The sequence below is a fragment of the Canis lupus genome, chromosome 6, assembly GCF_011100685.1.
Source record: "Canis lupus familiaris isolate Mischka breed German Shepherd chromosome 6, alternate assembly UU_Cfam_GSD_1.0, whole genome shotgun sequence".
In the NCBI taxonomy this organism is placed as follows: Eukaryota; Metazoa; Chordata; class Mammalia; order Carnivora; family Canidae; genus Canis; species Canis lupus.
In genome coordinates, this window is record NC_049227.1 from 5,968,639 (window position 1) to 5,986,779 (window position 18,141).

Consider the following 18,141-nt stretch of genomic DNA (forward strand, 5'->3'; position numbering starts at 1 on the left):
GGGAATCGTGAGCTCACAGAGGACCCCAAATGACACAGACGGGAAGCTCTGGGGGACACCGTAGACAGAGGGGCACATGGGCCCTGGGACAGGCCAACATTTAGAAATCAAGAAGGAGACTATGAGGCTGGAACTGGGGAGTGAGGCCAGGAGGAGGACAAGCAGAGAGATGGGGTGACAGCTGGAGGGACACCAGGAGCTCACAGGAATGTTCTGGGTTTTATTTTTGACTCTCAAGATGGGTGGGGATGAGTGGAACTTTGGGATCATTTGTATTCTGGTCATTATGAATATGGTCACAGTAAAAACAGCAGCAAGGGGACCCCAGTGCCCCTTGACAGACTGTCACTGTCTGTCATTGTCTCTCCCAGCCTCTCCCAGTTGGAGCTGAAGGTGCTGGGATGCAGACCTGATCCAAAGCCAGCCAGCCCACTGGCTAGCCTGTGGAACCAATCAGATTCTCTCCAGGGGACAAAGATGAGTGCTATAGGAGGTGGGTGCTGGAGCCTGGGCGGGGCCAGGAGGCTGGTGGGTGCGTGGCCAGGAGAAGGGAGCAAATGTGCCAGGAGCCCAGGAGACACAAGGAGAGAGACAGACAGACTGCAGCCTGACCACGAGTCAAGAGAAGAGGGACGCCTCTGAGCAGAGAAAGAATGGGTTTGGCTTCTGATGCTATTTCTTGCTTTGGGTCCTTGAACTGCTGGTGATAGGTCCCTACAGACTTTCAGTAAACCTCCTGTGGAATGGAGCAGGGGTCTCTGTCCCTTGCAGGCACAGGTGTTTTTTTTTTTCCAAAAGCCCACGGCAACCCCCGCAAGAGGGCAGCCACTCAACAGGAAAGTCAGCCACATGCAACCACGTGACCTGTCTCCTTGGCTAAACGTACAAGAGAACGTCCTATGCTGGGCTAAAGCTTCTACATCGGGGCTGTACCCCGACATCCATCCTGTAAGTGCAGATGGCAAAAACTGCCCCATGAGGGGCAGCTGGCAGTGACCCTATGCAGATCACACATGTCCCTCCCCTAGCCGGGGTCATCCAGGGACAGGACAACCAGAGGCACACTTTTGCTGGGCAGTGATGTCATGGGCTCCTAAGGCAGCTCCTTCACAAAATCAGAAACCATAATTTCCAATTTGAGCTCGGTAATGATCTAGTCAGGGGCACACGGCTGGCTCAGTCAGTGGAGCCTGCGACTCTTGATCTTGGGGTTGTAAGTTTGAGACCCATGCGGGGTGCAGAGATTTCTTAAAAATAAAATCTTAAAAAAATGGTCTAGTGCAGGGATCCCCAAAGTATGGCCCCTAGAGCAGCATCCCCTGGGAACTTGCTAGAAATGCAAATTCTCAGGGTCCCACCTAGACCCTCTAAACAGCCACCCTGGGGCTGGGCTCAGCACCCTGTCTGAACACGCCAATTCTCAAGTCTGAGAATCACTGACCCAGTTGGGCCAGTGTGGGTCAGGCCAACGTATAGAGGGCTGAAATCACTGTCCCCTGCCCCAGCTGGCAGCAAGGCATCCTCATCCCTTGTCACCTCCCAGGAAGCTGGAGGACAATGACCGTGAGGCATTCCTGCCTACCCAACTGTGGCCTTGAGAGCCCTGAAATCTGTGGTGTGGTGAGGACAGCTGGGGGTGGTAGGGAGCTTTCACTAACTGATGGGAGCACCCTCAGTCCCTCGGCGCAGAGAGGGTGGGGTGGAATGGAGAGTGAAAGGTTCACCTTTACCAGATCACCTGTCCACCTGTCCAGGTATGGTAATGGAGGAGGGGCCGTAAGGGCTCATCCTCACGGGCTGAGCTCAGGAGCCAGGAGTCCTGGGTCCTGGTCCCAGGACTGTTTTGCCATCTTTGAGTTCTGAGACCCAACAACAAGCTACTTCCAGCTAAAATTTCTCCTAGAATCCAAGACAAATGAAGGACCCAAGGGATACCTTTAAGGCTACTGTCCAACAAAGAGGGAAGGGACAGGGGAGTCCAGCCACTATGTCCTCAGGCCTGGTCCTCTGGCTTCCCTTGGTCCATCCCATCTGGTTGCCAAACCAAAGGAACCATGGCCCCTCCGGGGCTCTGGGAGCTGAGCCATCCCCACCTCTGACACCCCAGTCTCTCATGACTTTTCCCGGGGGCCCCTTCTGGCTTTTCTCCCTTGAAATGTCCCCAGCCCCCTCCCAGGGAGGCCAGAGCTGCTGCCTGGCCCTTGGGACCATTTGCCCTGCAGGGCGGGGCGCGGGGAGCAGAGTAGAGCGAGGGGCAGGGGCGGGGCGGTTCTCTGACCATTACCTCCAAGTCTCCCTTGGTGATGGACTCCTCCTCCACTCGGAACTGCAGGTCCTCCACCTTCCTGCAGGGGGAGAGGGGGCTGAGCGGGCTGGGCCCAGAGCAGTGGGCCTCACCTCCCAGCAGCAGAGACTGACCCCAAGGCCGTGCTGAGACTGCACAGAAGGCACCGTCCAGGAGCCCCAGCTGATGGGGACAGAGCCTCCCAGCACCTCCAGAAGTCCCGACCTTCTACTCTGAGACCCTCAGCCTCTCTAAATGGGGGTTTGTCAGGCAACATCCCTCCTCCCTGGGGCCGCTGTGGGACTGGGTGGGAGGACAAGGGAAGATCGGGGGTGCTAGCCACTGTGCGGTGGGGAGAGAGGGGTGGGGGGTGCGCTCTTGCCCTGCCAACCTCATTCTCATCCCCGCCCCTCAAAATCAGAATCCAGGGTCCTGGGGCTGCTCCCTGATCAGGGCCCCCCCACAGCCCTGCTGCAGGAGTGGAAGCCACCCTCGGGGAGACATGTTCACCCTCCTGAGCGCCAAGACAGCATAAGGGAGACACAGGCGCCTTATGGCTCACAAAGCTGCTCTTTCTGTGGCCTCCTGACAGCTCCCAGCACACAGATGGGGACCCGGAGGCCCAGAGACCTGCCCAAGGCCACCCAGTATGTCCAGGGGCCTGGACGCAGGTCCCTCTGGAACGCAAACCCCAGGACATCTTCAAGTCTTTTGCTTGTCAGCATCCTGCATGTCGCCATGGGAACCAGATGTGTGGGCCCCAAAAACAGTCTCAGGCAGATATAAATAAGCGCTTCTCTCTTGAACTCAGACGGTAACAACAGCCTGTGGCTCACAGGCCTCGGCTGGAAGCCTCCAAACAACCCCAAGGTGGGGGCAAAGGGTGGGGGCTGCATGAGGCAGTGCGGGGGGACAGAGGGGGCCCCAGAAATCTGGGTGTCAGCTAGGGGCCAGGGAGAGGCCCTGGGCCAGGAGAGGCCCTGTCTCCCATAGGCTCTGTCTCACCAGAGGACCCAGGACCAAGTCAGGCCAGAGGCCCCACATATGGGAAACAGCTCCACCGGCTACAGGGGCAGGACAGAACGGGTGTCATCGCCAACTGGCCCGTGGCCTCAGGCAAACCCCTCGCCTGTTGTGAGCCTCAGCTGCTTCCTCTGTCACATGGAAGCAACACCCCAGTCCCGGGCTCATGGTAAGACTGTAACAGCCAACACAGGGAAGGCCTCAGCAGGGGCTGACTGACATCTAGAAGCAAGGGATTTCCAGGGGCCTTCTGTAGCTGCTTCTTGGAGCCTCGGTCTTCTGACACAGCCAAGTTGGGAGCTCCATGCACGGCTCCCAGCCCAGCAGGGTGCTCTGCAGATGCAGCTGGCATGAGAGGGGGCCCCCCCTCGTGTGTTCCCCTCAGGATGCACTCCACAAGCTAGGAAGGCAGGAGCCCCAAAGCCTCTCCCCCACTCAGGCAGGAAGGAAGGAGTGCAGCGGAGGAATGTGGTGACTCCTGTATGTTTAGCACCATGTGGGGTGCTTTTCTCAAGCCTGCAGGGATGGGGATCGTCACCCCACTTTACAGATGAAGGGCAGGCCTGCAGAGGTCCGATGCCCCCCAGGACTAGGGCAGGGGTGGCGCATACCTCCGCTCCTCCTCCAGCTGGTTGGACAGATCTACCTTCTCCTTCCGCACACTCTCCACCAGCAGCCGAGCCCGCTGCAGCTTCTCCTCGGCTTCTGTAACATACTGGGCCCCGAGTGAGGGCCAGGGCAGTGTCAGCCTCCTCCTGGGACTGGGGTCCAGGTGGGGAAGGGCCGCGAGAGAGGCGGAGTGATGCAAGGAGCCAGGTCGGCCGCTGCGACCACCTGCACACCCCCACCGGCTGGTTGGGCACAGAACGTGAGCGGGCACCTCAGGTCCACCTGCACCCAATAGCCAGCACCCCAGCACCTACCACATCCCTCAATACCCAGGGGCTGATGACCTGCTGTCTTGTGAAGGCAGCACACGGAAGCCTGGCCTTAATCAGTCCAGCACTTGAGGGTGGGCCAAGCCAGACTCCAAATGGGGATGGGGATTCATTTCATGTAGGAAATGAATGTCTACATCAGGAAAGAGTAAGCAAGTGACAGTAGCAGACCAAGTCTACGGGCAAGGGCTCCCTTCCCAGAAGCCCTTGAAAGAACGATATGAAATGTGGACAGCTGTACAGCAAAAAATGTGTACATGAGTATATTTAGACAAAGTGAGTAACTGGAACCACCGCAGGGGACTGGCCACGTTGGTGAGGACACAGACCACAATAGATGGCAACGTGGCTGCGAAAATGGAAGAATTTTCCATGACCTAGAATATGCTCCTATTGTAAGTAGGAAAAAGCATGATATATCCAGGTTCTGGATCCATCATCAGGAGGAGGAGGAGTCATCATCATCATCGTTGTCATTATCCTCTTAGGATTCCCCGTACACACCCAGTTCTCTGCATGAGGGTGGCCCACAAGGCTGACCCGGGGAGGCTGTCGGTACCCTCTGGGCAACCCCCCCCAAACCCCTCGTGCCCAGCCACCTGCTCGTGCTGTGCCTTGAGCAGGGCGATCTCCTTCTCCACTTCACAGATGTGGCTTGTGGCTTTGGCCACCTCGGCCCGCTCCAGGTCCCGCTCAGCCAGCAGCTGCTCGATGTGCTGCTGCTTCTCCTTTAATGCCTCTTGCAAGGCAGTTGTGCCGGATATCTTGCGGGCATAGCGCGAGGAGGTCTCTGTGAGCTGTGGGGAGGCATGGGGGCAGACAGGTCTCAGGGATTGGCAGCACCATCGGGGCAACAGCTCCAGTGCCTCATCTCCCAGGGTCCCGCTCCTAGATGCACTACACAGGGGGTGGGGGGATCATGATGTTTGAGATCCAGGGAACTCTTGGCCCTCAGGAGAGTCACAGCCTCTGGGCTCATGGTGGATTTCCTCACACATCCTAGACTCCCAACCTAGATGCAGTGTGCACAGAAGGCCCTGTGCCCAGCAGGGCAGCCTCACTCAGCCCCCCTCGCTCAGGGTGATTGTAGCAACCCCTAACTCTCTGCCCTGCACCTGCCCTCCACCAATACTACCTGTCCAATATCTGTATGACCCTCCTTAACTCCCAGGAAAGGAGTTAAGCTACTGATACATCAGTAATACAAAAATTACAACAAATGTAAGTGGATCAATCTTTCCTATTAAAAGATATAAACTTGGGGCGCTTGGGTGCTAAGTTGGTTAAGTGTCTGCCTTTGGCTCAGGTCATGATCCCAGGGTCCTGAGATCGAACCCCACGTCAGACTCCCTACTCAGCGGAGAGTTTGCTTCTCCCTCTGCCTCTGCCCCTCCTGCTGTTTGTGCTCTCTCTCTCTTGTTCACTCTGTCTCTTAAATAAATAAAATCCTAAAATAAAAATAAAAGATACAAACTTTCATCTTATTTTTTCTTTTTTAAGTAAGCTCTACACTCAACATGGGGCTTGAACTCACAACCCTGAGATCAAGAATCGCATGCTCTACCGACTGAGCCAGATGGGGGCCCCTAAGCTTTCACCTTTGTTCAAAAATCCCACCAGCAAGTCAGGGGAGACTGGAACACCCGGATCTTTCTGTCCCTACCCTCCCCTCCACCCTGCATGCACACACACACCCCAGGGTCCCCCTCCCCAGCTCCACCCTCACCAGTCCACTGCGGCTGGGCCGGCCCCCAACAGAGGAGGCCACAGAACTGACAGAGCTGATGGAGGAACTGCTGGGGCTGTGGGTCAGTGCTGAGACACCCATTGCCATGCGCTTGGTCTTCTTGGCCTTGGCCGGACTGGTGGATGGGAAGCCGATGCGGATTACCTTGTGGATGGGCGCGAAGAGACCAAACTTTGGTGGGCACTGGAAGTACCTGGGGGAGGCAGGAGAGACCCACACTGCCATCACAGCCCCACAGCCCGGAGCCATCCCTAGCCTCCCCCAGCAGAGATGGGGGCTTGTCCTTAGGGCCCTAACACCCTCACCCCATGACCAATAGGCAGGACTCCCAGAAAAGGAACAGAGGTAAGTAGGGCCTGAGATTCCCCACAGACATAAATAACCACCGGGCATATTTAGCGGGGGTACAACAATGACCCAGCACCCACTCTGTGCCCATCCCCTTACATGAGTGCTCATCTCTATCCCCAGCCACTCTACTCTTATCCACATTCCACAGATGCAGAGATTTAGGCTCAGAGAGGTTGAGGAGCTTGCCTGTGGTCACACAGGTGGTTAAGTGGCAATACCAGGATGGAACCCTTCTGGTCTTCTGGGCTTGGCTCCCACACACCACTCAGAGGCCCCCGCCCCAGCCATATCTGCAGCCCCCACTCTTCAGACTGCCCCTGAGCCACCCCAGACCCAAGGAACCCCATGACCCTTGGCCCATGGGGCTCCCAGTTTGGAGCAATAAAAGCCTAAAGGAGATATCTGGGGAGGGGAGTAAGGGCTGCTGCCCAACCTACCCCCCGAATTCTGAAAGCAAGAGGGAGTTGAGAGAAACATTACATCTTGCAAACAGGAAGGCAAAGTGTTGTCATGGAAACTCAGGACTATCTTTTCTCAAAGCTCTCTGGGCACAGATCCTACACAGACTGGGGAGCTGGGCCAGTCCAGCTTCTGCCTCTCCTTGAAAGTGCCTCCCCATCCCACCTCTCCCTGCAGGTGGGTCTTCACTGGGGCCATCTCCCCTGCACAGCAGACCTTTCTCAAGCCTACTTCAGAAGCAAAAACCCTACTCTCCTGCAAGAGCTGGTTGAAGCATGGCTCCTCCCCTGGTGGCTTGGCCTGCACTGAGGTGACCATTCCTTTCCAGAACTGTCATGGCCTCACCTGGGCCACACAACCCAGCCCAGGGACAGCCAGCACAGGCAATGGGGCCACCAGGCCTTAGCCCCACACCCCTGCCAGACCCTGCTCACCCAGAACATCACACCCCCGCCCCAGACCCTACCCAGCATTCCTAGCAGTCAGTTCTCTCTAATCAGAGAGGGTGTGAGACCTGGAACCCACGCATGGCTCCAGGGCTCTGGACAGTGTGGGATTATTTCCCTGTGTCACCCAGGGGGACTCCTGGGAGGCAGGGGACCACTCCCTCATTCTTTTCCCACATAGGCACATGTGGCATGTAAGAGGGAGCACAGAATCAATGACTCCCCTAGCACTTGCCCGGGACTCTGTGACCTTGAGCGATGACCTCTCTGGCCTCTGTTCTCTCATCTGTAAAATGGGGATGCTATTCCCACCACCTGCTTTGGACGGCAACTACACCGTGGTGCCTAGCACAGCCACCCAGAGCCTCAACACCGGCTTCCTCAGATGCCCCAGCACCCGTCCCAGGTGAAGAGGAGCCCCCTCCCAGATACCCTGGGGTAAAGTCCAACATACCTGGTGCCCGCCACTGCCCCATCGTTCTTCCCAAGGGGCTCATCCAGCTCCACGCCACACCACTCGCCCTTGGCAAAGTCTGTTTCCCCCACGTACCGCACCACACCGGTCTTCGTCCCGCCAACCTGTTGGCACACAGAGAGAGTCGGGTCCGGAGGATGCGGTGGGCACAGGCGGAGACAGCATGGGCCCATCTCTCCCTTCCAGTGTGCAGGGGACAGGAAAGATGGAGGAGGAAGAGGAGCGGCCCTAGGACAGTGGGGAGGGATTCGGGGAGAACCAGGGCTTCCCAGGGCTGTCCCATACAAGCCCTCTGGAGACACACAGACAGATCTGCATTGAACTCTGCCATGTACCAGCTGTGTGAGCCTGGCTGAGTCACCTGACCTCTCTGAGCTTCAGCATCTTCATCTGTAAAAAGCATTTGTTTTCCTTAATTTTTCTCCCTGAGGAGGGACACCTGGGTGGCTCTGTGGTTGAGCGTCTGCCTTCAGCTCAGGGTGTGATCCCAGGGTCCTGGGATCTATCCCACATCACACTTCCCACGGGGAGCCTGATTCTCCCTCTGCCTGTGTCTCTGCCTCTCTCTCTGTGTCTCTCATGAATAACTAAATGAAAATATTAAACAAAATTTCTCCCTGAGGATTAAGTACTTATGTGCAGCATCTGGCACACACTAGAGTGTCAATAAACACCATCCTTAAAAATGGTTAAATGGTGGTTGCCAGGAGCTGGGGGGAGGGGGAAATGCGGAGTTGTTTAATGGGAATAGAGTTTCAGTTTTGCAAGATGCAAAAGACCTGTAGATTGGGTGCCCAGCAATGTGAATATACTTGATATTACTGAACTGTACATTTAAGAATGGTTATGAAGCTCGATTTTATGTGTATTTTGCCGTAATTTAAAAACACTCACAAGACAAGCCAGTAAGTGTGACTATTACTTTTAAAAAGCTTAAATTTTTTAAAATTACACTTTTCTATATAGTTGACCAACCCTTGAGCAACACAGGTCCACTTACACGTGGATTTTTTTGATAAATATGATACAGTACCTTGAATGTCTTTTCCTTACGACTTTCTTATATTTTTTCTAGCTTGCTTGCTTGCTTTCTTTATTCATGAGCGAGAAAGAGAGAGAGAGAGAGAGAGAGAGAGGCAGAGACACAGAGAGAGGGAGAAGCTCTACACAGGGAGCCCGACGCGGGACTCGATCCCAGGTCTCCAGGATCACACCCTGGGCGGAAGGCGTCGCTAAACCACTGAGCCACCCGGGCTGCCCTCTCACTTACTTTATTGTAAAAATACCACACTTAACATATGTAACATACAAAATAAATGTTAATCAACTGCTTACGTTATTAATAAGGCTTTCCATCAACTGTAGGCTATTAGTAGTTAGGGTTTTGGGGAGTCAAGAGTTATATGGGGGGACACCTGGGTGGCTCAGTGGTTGAGCGTCTGCCTTTGGCTCAGGTCGTGATCCCAGGATCGAGTTCCACATTGAGCTCCCTGCATGGAGCCTGCTTCTCCCACTGCCTGTGTCTCTGCCTCTCTGTGTCTCTCATGAATAAATAAATAAAATCTTAAAAAATATAAACCTCATAACTCTATGAGGTGGGCAGCATTACCCTACCCCTAGGGAAGAGCCTGAGGTTCAGAGTAGTGAGTGAATGGCAGAGTCTGGTGGACTTCACTCTGCTGTTTCTTCAATCCTAGCTGAGCACAACGACCAGGCCACACCGTCCCGGATCCCCTCACCCCCAGGTGGGGGTCTGTGGCACTACTAACCCCTGGCTGCCCCAGGGAGTCCCTGCTTCACCCTCGATCCTCAGCTGCCCCCAGACCCCAGTCTTTGCCTTGTCACTCCCTCCCCTCAGAAATGGAAGCAAGGCAGTAACAGTGGAAAGGCTTCCGAAGGGGATGGATGTGGCGCTGACCCCCCGCCAGGTCAGCACCACCTTGGGACACTCATCCTCCGCACCCCCCCCATTCTGGGTGTGGCAGGCCCTGCCTCCAGACTAAGGATCTGCCTCTTTTATGTATTATATTTTAATATTTTCTTAATTCATTTAGTATTTAATTTCCTAAAAAATTAATAGACTTTTGGGGAACAATTTTAGGTTTATAGAAAAGCGAGCAGAAAGTACAAAGCATTCCAGTAATAGCCACTTGCCTCCTTCCCAGCACAGTCCCCTCTTGTTAACACCTTGTGTTAGTGTGATACATTTGTCACAATGAGGAGCCACTACTGACACATGATTAAGAACTAAAGTCCATGGTTAACATCAGGGTTCACTCGTGGTGGTGGACATTCTGGGGGTTTTGACGAATGTATAATGACAAGTATCTACCATCACAGGATCAAAAAACGTAGTTTTTCTGCCCCCGTTCATCTCGCCTTTCCCTCAACCCCTAGCAACCACTGATCTTTTTACCATCCCCAAAGCTTGGCTTTTCCAGAATGTCAAGGGTTGGCATCAAAGCACCGTATGGAGCCTTTTCAGATGGGCTTCTGTCACTAACCAATGTGCATTTAAGGTTCCTGCATGTCTTTTCATAGCCTGATAGTCTTGAAGAACCTTCCACGGTCTGGATGGAGCATGGTTCTGTTATCCACTCACCTACTGAAGGATGTCTTGGTTGCTTCCAATTTTCAACAGGTATGAAGAAAGCTGCTATAAATATTTGTGTGCCTGATTCTGTGTAGGTATATCTTTAATTCATTTATGTTTATACTAAGGACCATGACTGCTGAATCTGGATGGTAAGAGAACATTTGGTTTTGTATGAAATGGCTGAACTGCTCTGTGAAGTGGCTGTGCAATTCTACATCCCCACCAGCAGTGCGTGAGAGCCCCTGATGCCCGCTAAGAAAATACCCGACTGTGCACCAGGCCCCCGCCTCCCTGGGGATGGGTCCCACCCCTCCCTTCTCCACCACCTGTGGGTTTTCTGGGCCCAAGTCTCTCCTGGCTGGGCCAACCACCAGCTAGGTCCTGGCTCTCAGGGAGCAATGGTAGTGAGCAGGCTCAGTTCATCTGTCTCTGAGGGACTTTCCTCTGGGAAAGTCAAAACTGGTGATTCACTTAACCCACCTCAGCCGCCGATCAGGGTGTCGCCCACAGGATGAGAGAAAAGGGTCCCAGAGCTGCCTGGCTCTGCCATCAGTAGGGGAAGCAAACCAGCCCCCTCTCACAGGGCTGCTGAGGGTACAGCTAGGGGCTCTTGTCTGAGGCTGGAGCAGGGGTGCCAGGGTGCTGGGGAGGGAGGGTACAGAAGCAGGGATGGGGGTGTTGGCAGGAAGCAGGCTGGTCGGGGAGATGGATCGCTCTCAGGGAATGGAGGGGACAGCAGTGGGAAGCCCCTTGGAAGTCCTCTCTGAAGGTGTCCACAGCTGCTGACCTGAACGACAGCCAGCGAGGGGACACTGGGGCTCAGCTGGCCTGTGGAACAGGGACATGGTGCCAGCGGGGTCTTACTGGCTCAGGACCACCCACAGGGCCCTGAGTCCTGCATCCAGCAGGTATGTTCCAACACCTTCCTGGCACCAGGCTCTGTTGTAGGCACTCAGGGCATAGCCACGTGAACAAAAGGGCCAAGACCTCTGCTCGTGGGGCTCCCAGCTATGGCAGGAAACAGGCAGTAGGGGAGGAAGTGAATAAATGCTATTAATCCAGGTGGTTGGCAGGTGCTGGGCAGTGTGACATCAGAGGCCTCTATCTCTGCGGAGAGCCCATGGTGAGAAGCCAAGAGGAAGTGGGAAGCCATTGGGGACAGTGTCTTGGAGCTGGAAACAGCCCGAGACACTGGAGGAGAGGAAAGGAAAGTAGGCAGGTGCAGTCAGGCCTGGCCAGGATGGAGGGAGGGGCTCTGAGTCAGCCGATGGTGGGCCACAGGAAGGCAGATGGGTTGCCTCCCAGATGAGATGGAAGCCTCTGGGGTGCTGGGACCTGGGTGGGGGCAGGGAGACCAAGGAGGAGGCAGATCCGTTGTCCAAGAGAGAGGAGTTGCTGGGGGGAGGACACCGTTGGCTGGGGATGGATTTGGGGGTGTCTTAGAGATAGCAGCAGAGCCCTCCTGAGGGGTCCCAGGGTCAGGGAGGAGAATCAAACAGGGCACGAGGCCGAGTCCCAAGTTCCTGGCCTGGTCAGCTGGAGACACAGGTGTGTGTTCAGAACGATAGGGAGGAGCAGGTCAGGGACAGGTGTAGGGGGATAAACAACTGAGTTCTGTTTTGGATATGTGTGACAGGTTGTGTCCCCTAAAAGATACACTAAAGTGCTGGCCCCCATACTTATACATGTGACCTTATTTAAAACTAAGGTCCTGGGGCACCTGGGAGGTTTAGTTAGTTACACATCTACCTTTGGCTCAGGTCATGATCCCAGGATCCTGCGATCAAGCCCTGTGTCGGGCTCCCTATTCAGTGGGGAGTCTGCTTTTCCCTCTACCCCTCCTCCCTCCTCGTGATCTCTCTTCTCTCTCAAATAAAGAAGATCTTTAAAAAATAAAGAGAATAAAGGTAAGATCCTTTGGATGGGATTGAGTGAAGGTGATGTCATCAAGGTGGCCCTAATAGGATATGACTGGTGTCTTGTAAGAAGCATGAAGGCACAGGTGGAAGCTGGGATGATGTGGCTGCTGGCTAAGGGATGCCAGCAGCCTCCAAAACTGAAGAGAAAGGCAGGAGACAGATTCTTCTCTTGACCTTTTGGAAAGCCGGTGGCCCTGTGGACAACACTGTGGCCTGTGGACTGCGACAGGACACGGTGGCCCTGTGGACTGCGAGAGTGCCAATTTCTGTTAAGGACCTAGTTGGTGGCACTTGTTACAGCAGCCACAGGAAAATCATACACACTTAGTGGGGATGCTGAATAAGAGCCTGATGGGACAGACCAGCCAACGCTGGAGATCCAAGCCTGAGTGTGACTATCCTAAGTCCCAGGCCCGGACAGAAGAACACGAAGAACACTGGGGAGAGACAAGCTGAGGCCAGAGCTCTGACCGGCACTGACCTGAGAAGGGGAATAGCAGGGAGTGGTGGCCAGGGAGGCAGGGGAAACCAGGAGAAGGTGTGGAATCCTAGAAGTAGAGGGAAGAAAGTGCTTCTAAAAGGAGGCAGGGAGACACACAGTGGCTGATTCTGCTAGGCCTGGGGTCGGGGGTGAAACAAAGCCAGACAGAGAACGGGCTGCTGTATTTGCAACGTGAAGATCCCCGGCAGCCTTGGGGGAAACGGTGTCCCCAGAGCCGAGGGTGCAGGAGAGCGGGAGTAGAGACCCGGTGCACAGGCAGGCCTTTCAAGGGGTTTGGCGAGACGGAGGACAGAGAAGTGGGCATAGTTGAAGGAAAACACAGGGTCAGCGATCATTTGGTTTTTAAGGTGGGTGAAGCTGGAGCAAGTGAGTGGAGATGTGCAGGGAAAGAGGAGCCATGGCGGGGAAAGAGGTCCTGCGCAGGGGTGGGTAGGAGCCGGCAGCTGGGGCCCCAGACAGAGAGCTGAGGGTGGTGGGTGCAGAGGCGGAGGTCAGAAAAGCATGGCTCATGGCTGGAGGATGTCCAGGCTCTGGTCGGAAAGGTTTCCTGTGTGTCCTAGGGCAGGGGAGAGGCAGGAAAGGACAGAGGCAGGGCAACCGGCCTGTGGGCCCCAGCAAGTGCTTGACCAATGACAGCCAAGGCCATCAGGTCATCACGAGCCGCTGTGCGACCTCAGGGAGGCTCTCTGAGCCCTGAGTACCTCACTGCACCTGGGACCCCCGTGGCCGTGTGGACTGCCCTTCATGGACTTTAATGCAGACAATAGCTAACACTTCCGGGAGCTCACTCGGAGCCACACCCCTTCTAAACACTGCGCACAGGGTAGGTGAACTATTATCCCATCTTACGGGTGAGGAAGCTGAGACACAGAGAGCATCAATAACCCAGCCATGAGTATTTAGCCAGTACATGCATGGACCCCAGAGGGTAGCGGAGAAGCCCCAGTGAAACCAGGAGCCACAGGTATCTCTGAAGAGCAGCATAATGTAATGGACACAAATACTGCTCATGCCTTGGACCCAGCTCAGAAGCAGGTTTTGTATAGCTGGTGAAGCTGACAGAGCTCTACACCGGCTGCTTCCACTTCCCTGGGAAGGGCCCTGATAATGCATTTATAGGATTACACGATTTAGAAAATCTGCAAAGCAGTATTTTGGGGGCATTTTCCTAGAGTCCCTGTCCTCAAATAAGTTCTGGCCTCCATAGTCACCTGCATCCAACATATAATTTTTTTTTAAGGTTGGGGTAGGGACAGGAAGGTGACGTGGCAGGTGTTTACAGCAGGCACAGAGGAGAAGCAGCAAGTTCTGGGGTCAGTCAAGCCAGCTGGATCCTGGCAGTGAGCAGTGCACCGGGCTACAGGACTAACCCTGGCAAAGCTGCAGATGAGGGTGGGATGGGGCCACAAGGGGCTCCATCCCCTCAGCAGAAACAAATCCCGTATCCAAATTCTTCTCCCCCCCCAGAATCCAAGGCAGTTTCTAGGGCAGTCACAGGTGATGAGTGTAAATAGAGGAATGAATGGTCTATCACCTCATGGCTCTATGATCCTGAGCAGGCTGCGTGATCCAGGGCTGAGCTCAAGTTTTCTCATCTGTAAAATGGAAGGATGACTCCCACCTTCTAAGGTAGTGGGCAGGACGCAAAAAAAAGACTTGGTACAAAAAGTGCTGGGCCCAAGGCACAGGGTGAGGTATGCCCCCAAGAAAGCAGTGGAAAGCCCACAGGGCCCATCTGTGCTGGCTGCTGCTGGCCCTGTTGGTAGGCTAGGACCTGGTGGACACGTCTAGAGCAATGCCCACACCACGCAGGTTTGTATGCCCCCTGCCCTGCACACCCCATTTCCACTCCCTGAAGGGGGAGCAGATGCAAGGGGGAATTCCAGACAGGATCAAACTGGGGTTCAACCTCCCTGCTCCCCCAGCATGGGGACCAACCAGAGCTGGCCAACACCCTGAGCCTCCATTTCTTACCCCAAAGAGGTTGCAGACCACACTGAGGGCACTCACATGACACTAACCAGGCCCTGCCAGGACAGAGCCCTTAATAACTGTGAAGACTTCAGCCTTCCACCAACCTTCTTAATGCTCTCAACTATAGCAGCATGATACTCTCTGCTCATTTTGCTGAATGGACAGATGATGAATGAATGAATGAATGAATGAATGGGGATGAAGGTCAGTTAAGTGACCTGCCCAACATCACACAGCTGGGCAGTAGCAGAAAGGGCACAAACCTGTACCCAATTTCCCCGTTGTGGTCATGGGGAAAGGGGCCCTGGGCATCCCCAGAGACAGCTCAATGAGGCTGTAAGGCAGCGTGCCTGGGTCCCGCTGGCCAGGCAGGGATGGCTTCTCTGGGAGCCATGGTAGGAACAGCAGACAAGAGCCCTAACACAAGGACAGGACACTGAGAGTCCAGCCTCCCAGTCCCATAAGCAGCCCCCAGGGACACTCCCCTGTTCCACTCCTGACCCCTCCCATCCTGTCCCTTCGAAGTAGCAAGCAAGATGTGCTAACAGCATGGATCTGCTCATGCTACTGCACCAGCCTCTCATAATTCCCTCTGCAAACAGAACAAAACCCCTCCACCCCAGGCCCCACGGCAATAGTGATCATCGTGTCACAGCTGATTAGGCGTCTCAACCACCTGACCCTGGGCCCGAGCTCTTGAGCACTGCAGTCCTCAGCTTTTTCCAATACAGACCTGGCTCATGGACGCTGGTAGGCTGGATCAGTGGATGATTAGCAGAGCTAATACCCAAGGCGCACTTCCCTAAGTATCCTGGTACCAGCTGGAGGCATTTCAACCCATTTTATAAGTGGAAAGCTGAGGCCCAGAAAGGCTAAGACACTTGCCCAGGGTCATGTAGCAACAGTCTCCAGAACTCACTTTACCTGTGTCCCTGGTCACTCTGTGATTCTGATGAGGACTGGGCGCCCCAACCTGGATCCTGCCACAACCCCCTCCAAATATCCCTCTCCCCCCACCCCCACCCCAGAGGTCCCGTGTGCAGGGCTGGGGGGAAGAGACTCACCAGCACACGGTCTCCCAGGCGCAGGTCCTTGTCGCCACGCTTCACGGAGCCGCTGTCCGAGAGGTTGGAGCCCGACTCGTTGCCCGTCTTGACCGAGCTGTTGAGGACGCTCTCCCGCAGCGGGATGACCCTGCTGCTGAGCGGCGGTGTGGCCGTGCCCGAGTGCAGTGACAGGTTCTGGGCGGTGAGCGACTCCACCGAGTGCGCATCGCTGCCCGAGCCCTCGGCCGTGGGCTGCCGCGTGAGCTTGGAGGGCCGCGTGAAGATGCCCTGCAGGGCCGGGCACTCGAAGTAGCGCACACCACCCACGGCGCCGTCGTTCTTGCCCACCGGCTCGTCCAGCACCACACCGGCCCACTGGCCCGGCGCGAACTGCGTCTCGCCCAGGTACTGCACCACGCCCGGCTTCACGCCGTTCACCCACACCCGCTCGCCCACCGCGAAGTCCCCCAGGAAGTCATCGCCCACCTCGCCCGCCTTGGGGCCTGGCTTCTCAGTGGTGGTGGCGGCGGCAGCAGCGGCGGGGGCCACAGGGCCCGAGGCCTGCTTGTGCAGGGGGGAGCCTGTGGGGCGGGAGAGAGGCAGCGGTCAGGGCCCTGAGCACCTCCTAACTGGTGGGGAAACTGAGGCAGGTGTGGCTGGCCACAGGGCCTTGGGCAGCCCGAGGTCTCACCCTATCTCCTAACCCTGGCAGCGGGTTCCCGGGATTCAAAGCTCAGCAGAGTGCTTCCTTGGGAAGTAACACCTTTCACCACTCAGGGGCACCCACGAATGAACCCATTCTCGAGGGTTACTTGCAGCCACCTGCCCATCCCAGTGGGTGCCAGCCCCTGGCTGTTAAACTGAGGCCCCCCTATGGCCTCCGGCTGGACTCAGAGCCTGAGGGTGCTCTCTGTATCCCTCCGCCTCTGCCCCAGTCAGCTGGGGGCCCCACCAAACAATCTCAGACTGTTCTTTGACAGCTGGTGACAACCAGACACCTCGGGGCAGGAAGGGGCCAGAATACTGTCTTGCTCCACTCCCGAGTCTCACCTCCCCTACCTGAGCTGCAGCCCAAAGGGTCAGGGCTGCAAAGAGCAGGGAAAGTAAGGGGGGAGTGCGTGGGAGGCAAGCCCTTCAAGCCCACATTCCTGGGGCTGAACTCTGGCTCTCTGGACTCAGGGGTGCCCTGGCCTAGCCCCTCTTTAGAGGAGAAAGGACCCTGAGGCTCAGAGAGGCCACATAGCAGAAATGGGACTGAAACCCAGGTAGAGGCCTGTCTCCCCAGCCTGGGCCGTGATGTTCTACAGCCCGCTGAAAAGATGGGAGGGAAGGCAAGCAACTAGCTCAAGGTCACTCGTGAAAGACAAAGCAGGGCCCCACCCCACGTGCTTTGTGTGTATCTGGCCCTTGGGCCTCACGGAGGGCCTCCTGTGCAATGGGGCTCAGGAAGCCGGCCTGTTTGCACCGCAAGGTTGGGAGGCTGCCTTCTACTTTCCACCAGACATAGCATCAAACAGAGGAGGACTCCTTCTCTGCTCCAGAGACTGATGCTTTTGTGAAACAGAGATGGGAACAGGAGGCAAGCACATGCTGCCACACCCCCAACAGAGCTGCCTATGTTTTTAGTCCTTTCCGAGGCAGCCAGTGGAGGGGCCGCAGGGCAGTGGCTCCCACCACACTCTTCCTCTCAGCCAAGGCCAAGAAGCCCTGGGCACTAGGCCTGGCGGGATGCTGTATTAAGATTGGAAGCCAGAGCTTCTGGGGGCTGGGGGGAGCCACACAAGTCCAAGGTCAAGCCGGACATACAAGACCAGCCCCACAGGTTCTCTCTGAGGGTCACTGGCAGGGGTAACGGGGAGCACGTGGCACCCAGGGCCTTGGCAGCCAGATGGGGGGTCCTGACCAAGGGGATATCTGAACTGTGACCTAGGTGCTTATGAGATCAACGGGCTTCACTGCTGAACTTCACTGACAACCATAGTAATCACTCCCATTCACTGATGCTCTGTGCTAAGAGGCGGACATACAGCAGCTCATCTGACCCTCGTGGTTAATCCTGCGAGGTGATTTTTGTTATCTCTGATTTACAGATGAAGAAACAGACTTGGAGAGATCAGGTACTTTATCTAGGCTCCCAGGCAACAGGCAGCAGAGCCTACTGGCCACAGGCTTCTGGCTCTTGATGTAGGGCCCAGATACACATCAAACCAAAAAATGTGCACTAAAGCACCTACCGTGCCAAGCCTCAAACTATAATCACCCCAAATCCCTTGGACTTGCTTGAAAATGGGTGCATTTTCTAGAATCTGGCCTAACCCCAACTTGTCTTTTACTCCATCCCATGTAGGGATGTTCCCTTCTACTTTGTTTAGAGAAAACCC

At 55.5% G+C, this 18,141-nt stretch overlaps 1 protein-coding gene across 2 annotated transcripts in view; it reads right to left on the reverse strand.

The window, feature by feature from the left end:
- Positions 1-18,141, reverse strand: part of CLIP2 (CAP-Gly domain containing linker protein 2) — a 72,190-nt gene that overhangs the window by 21,677 nt on the left and 32,372 nt on the right. For both annotated transcript variants that reach the window (XM_038539074.1, XM_038539075.1), the window contains exons 4-9: positions 15,779-16,341; positions 7,703-7,827; positions 5,972-6,185; positions 4,845-5,042; positions 3,919-4,022; positions 2,285-2,345 (exon numbers count right to left, since the gene is read on the reverse strand). In XM_038539074.1, the coding sequence (XP_038395002.1) occupies positions 2,285-2,345; positions 3,919-4,022; positions 4,845-5,042; positions 5,972-6,185; positions 7,703-7,827; positions 15,779-16,341 (1,265 nt within the window). The remainder of the gene's footprint in view (positions 1-2,284; positions 2,346-3,918; positions 4,023-4,844; positions 5,043-5,971; positions 6,186-7,702; positions 7,828-15,778; positions 16,342-18,141) is intronic.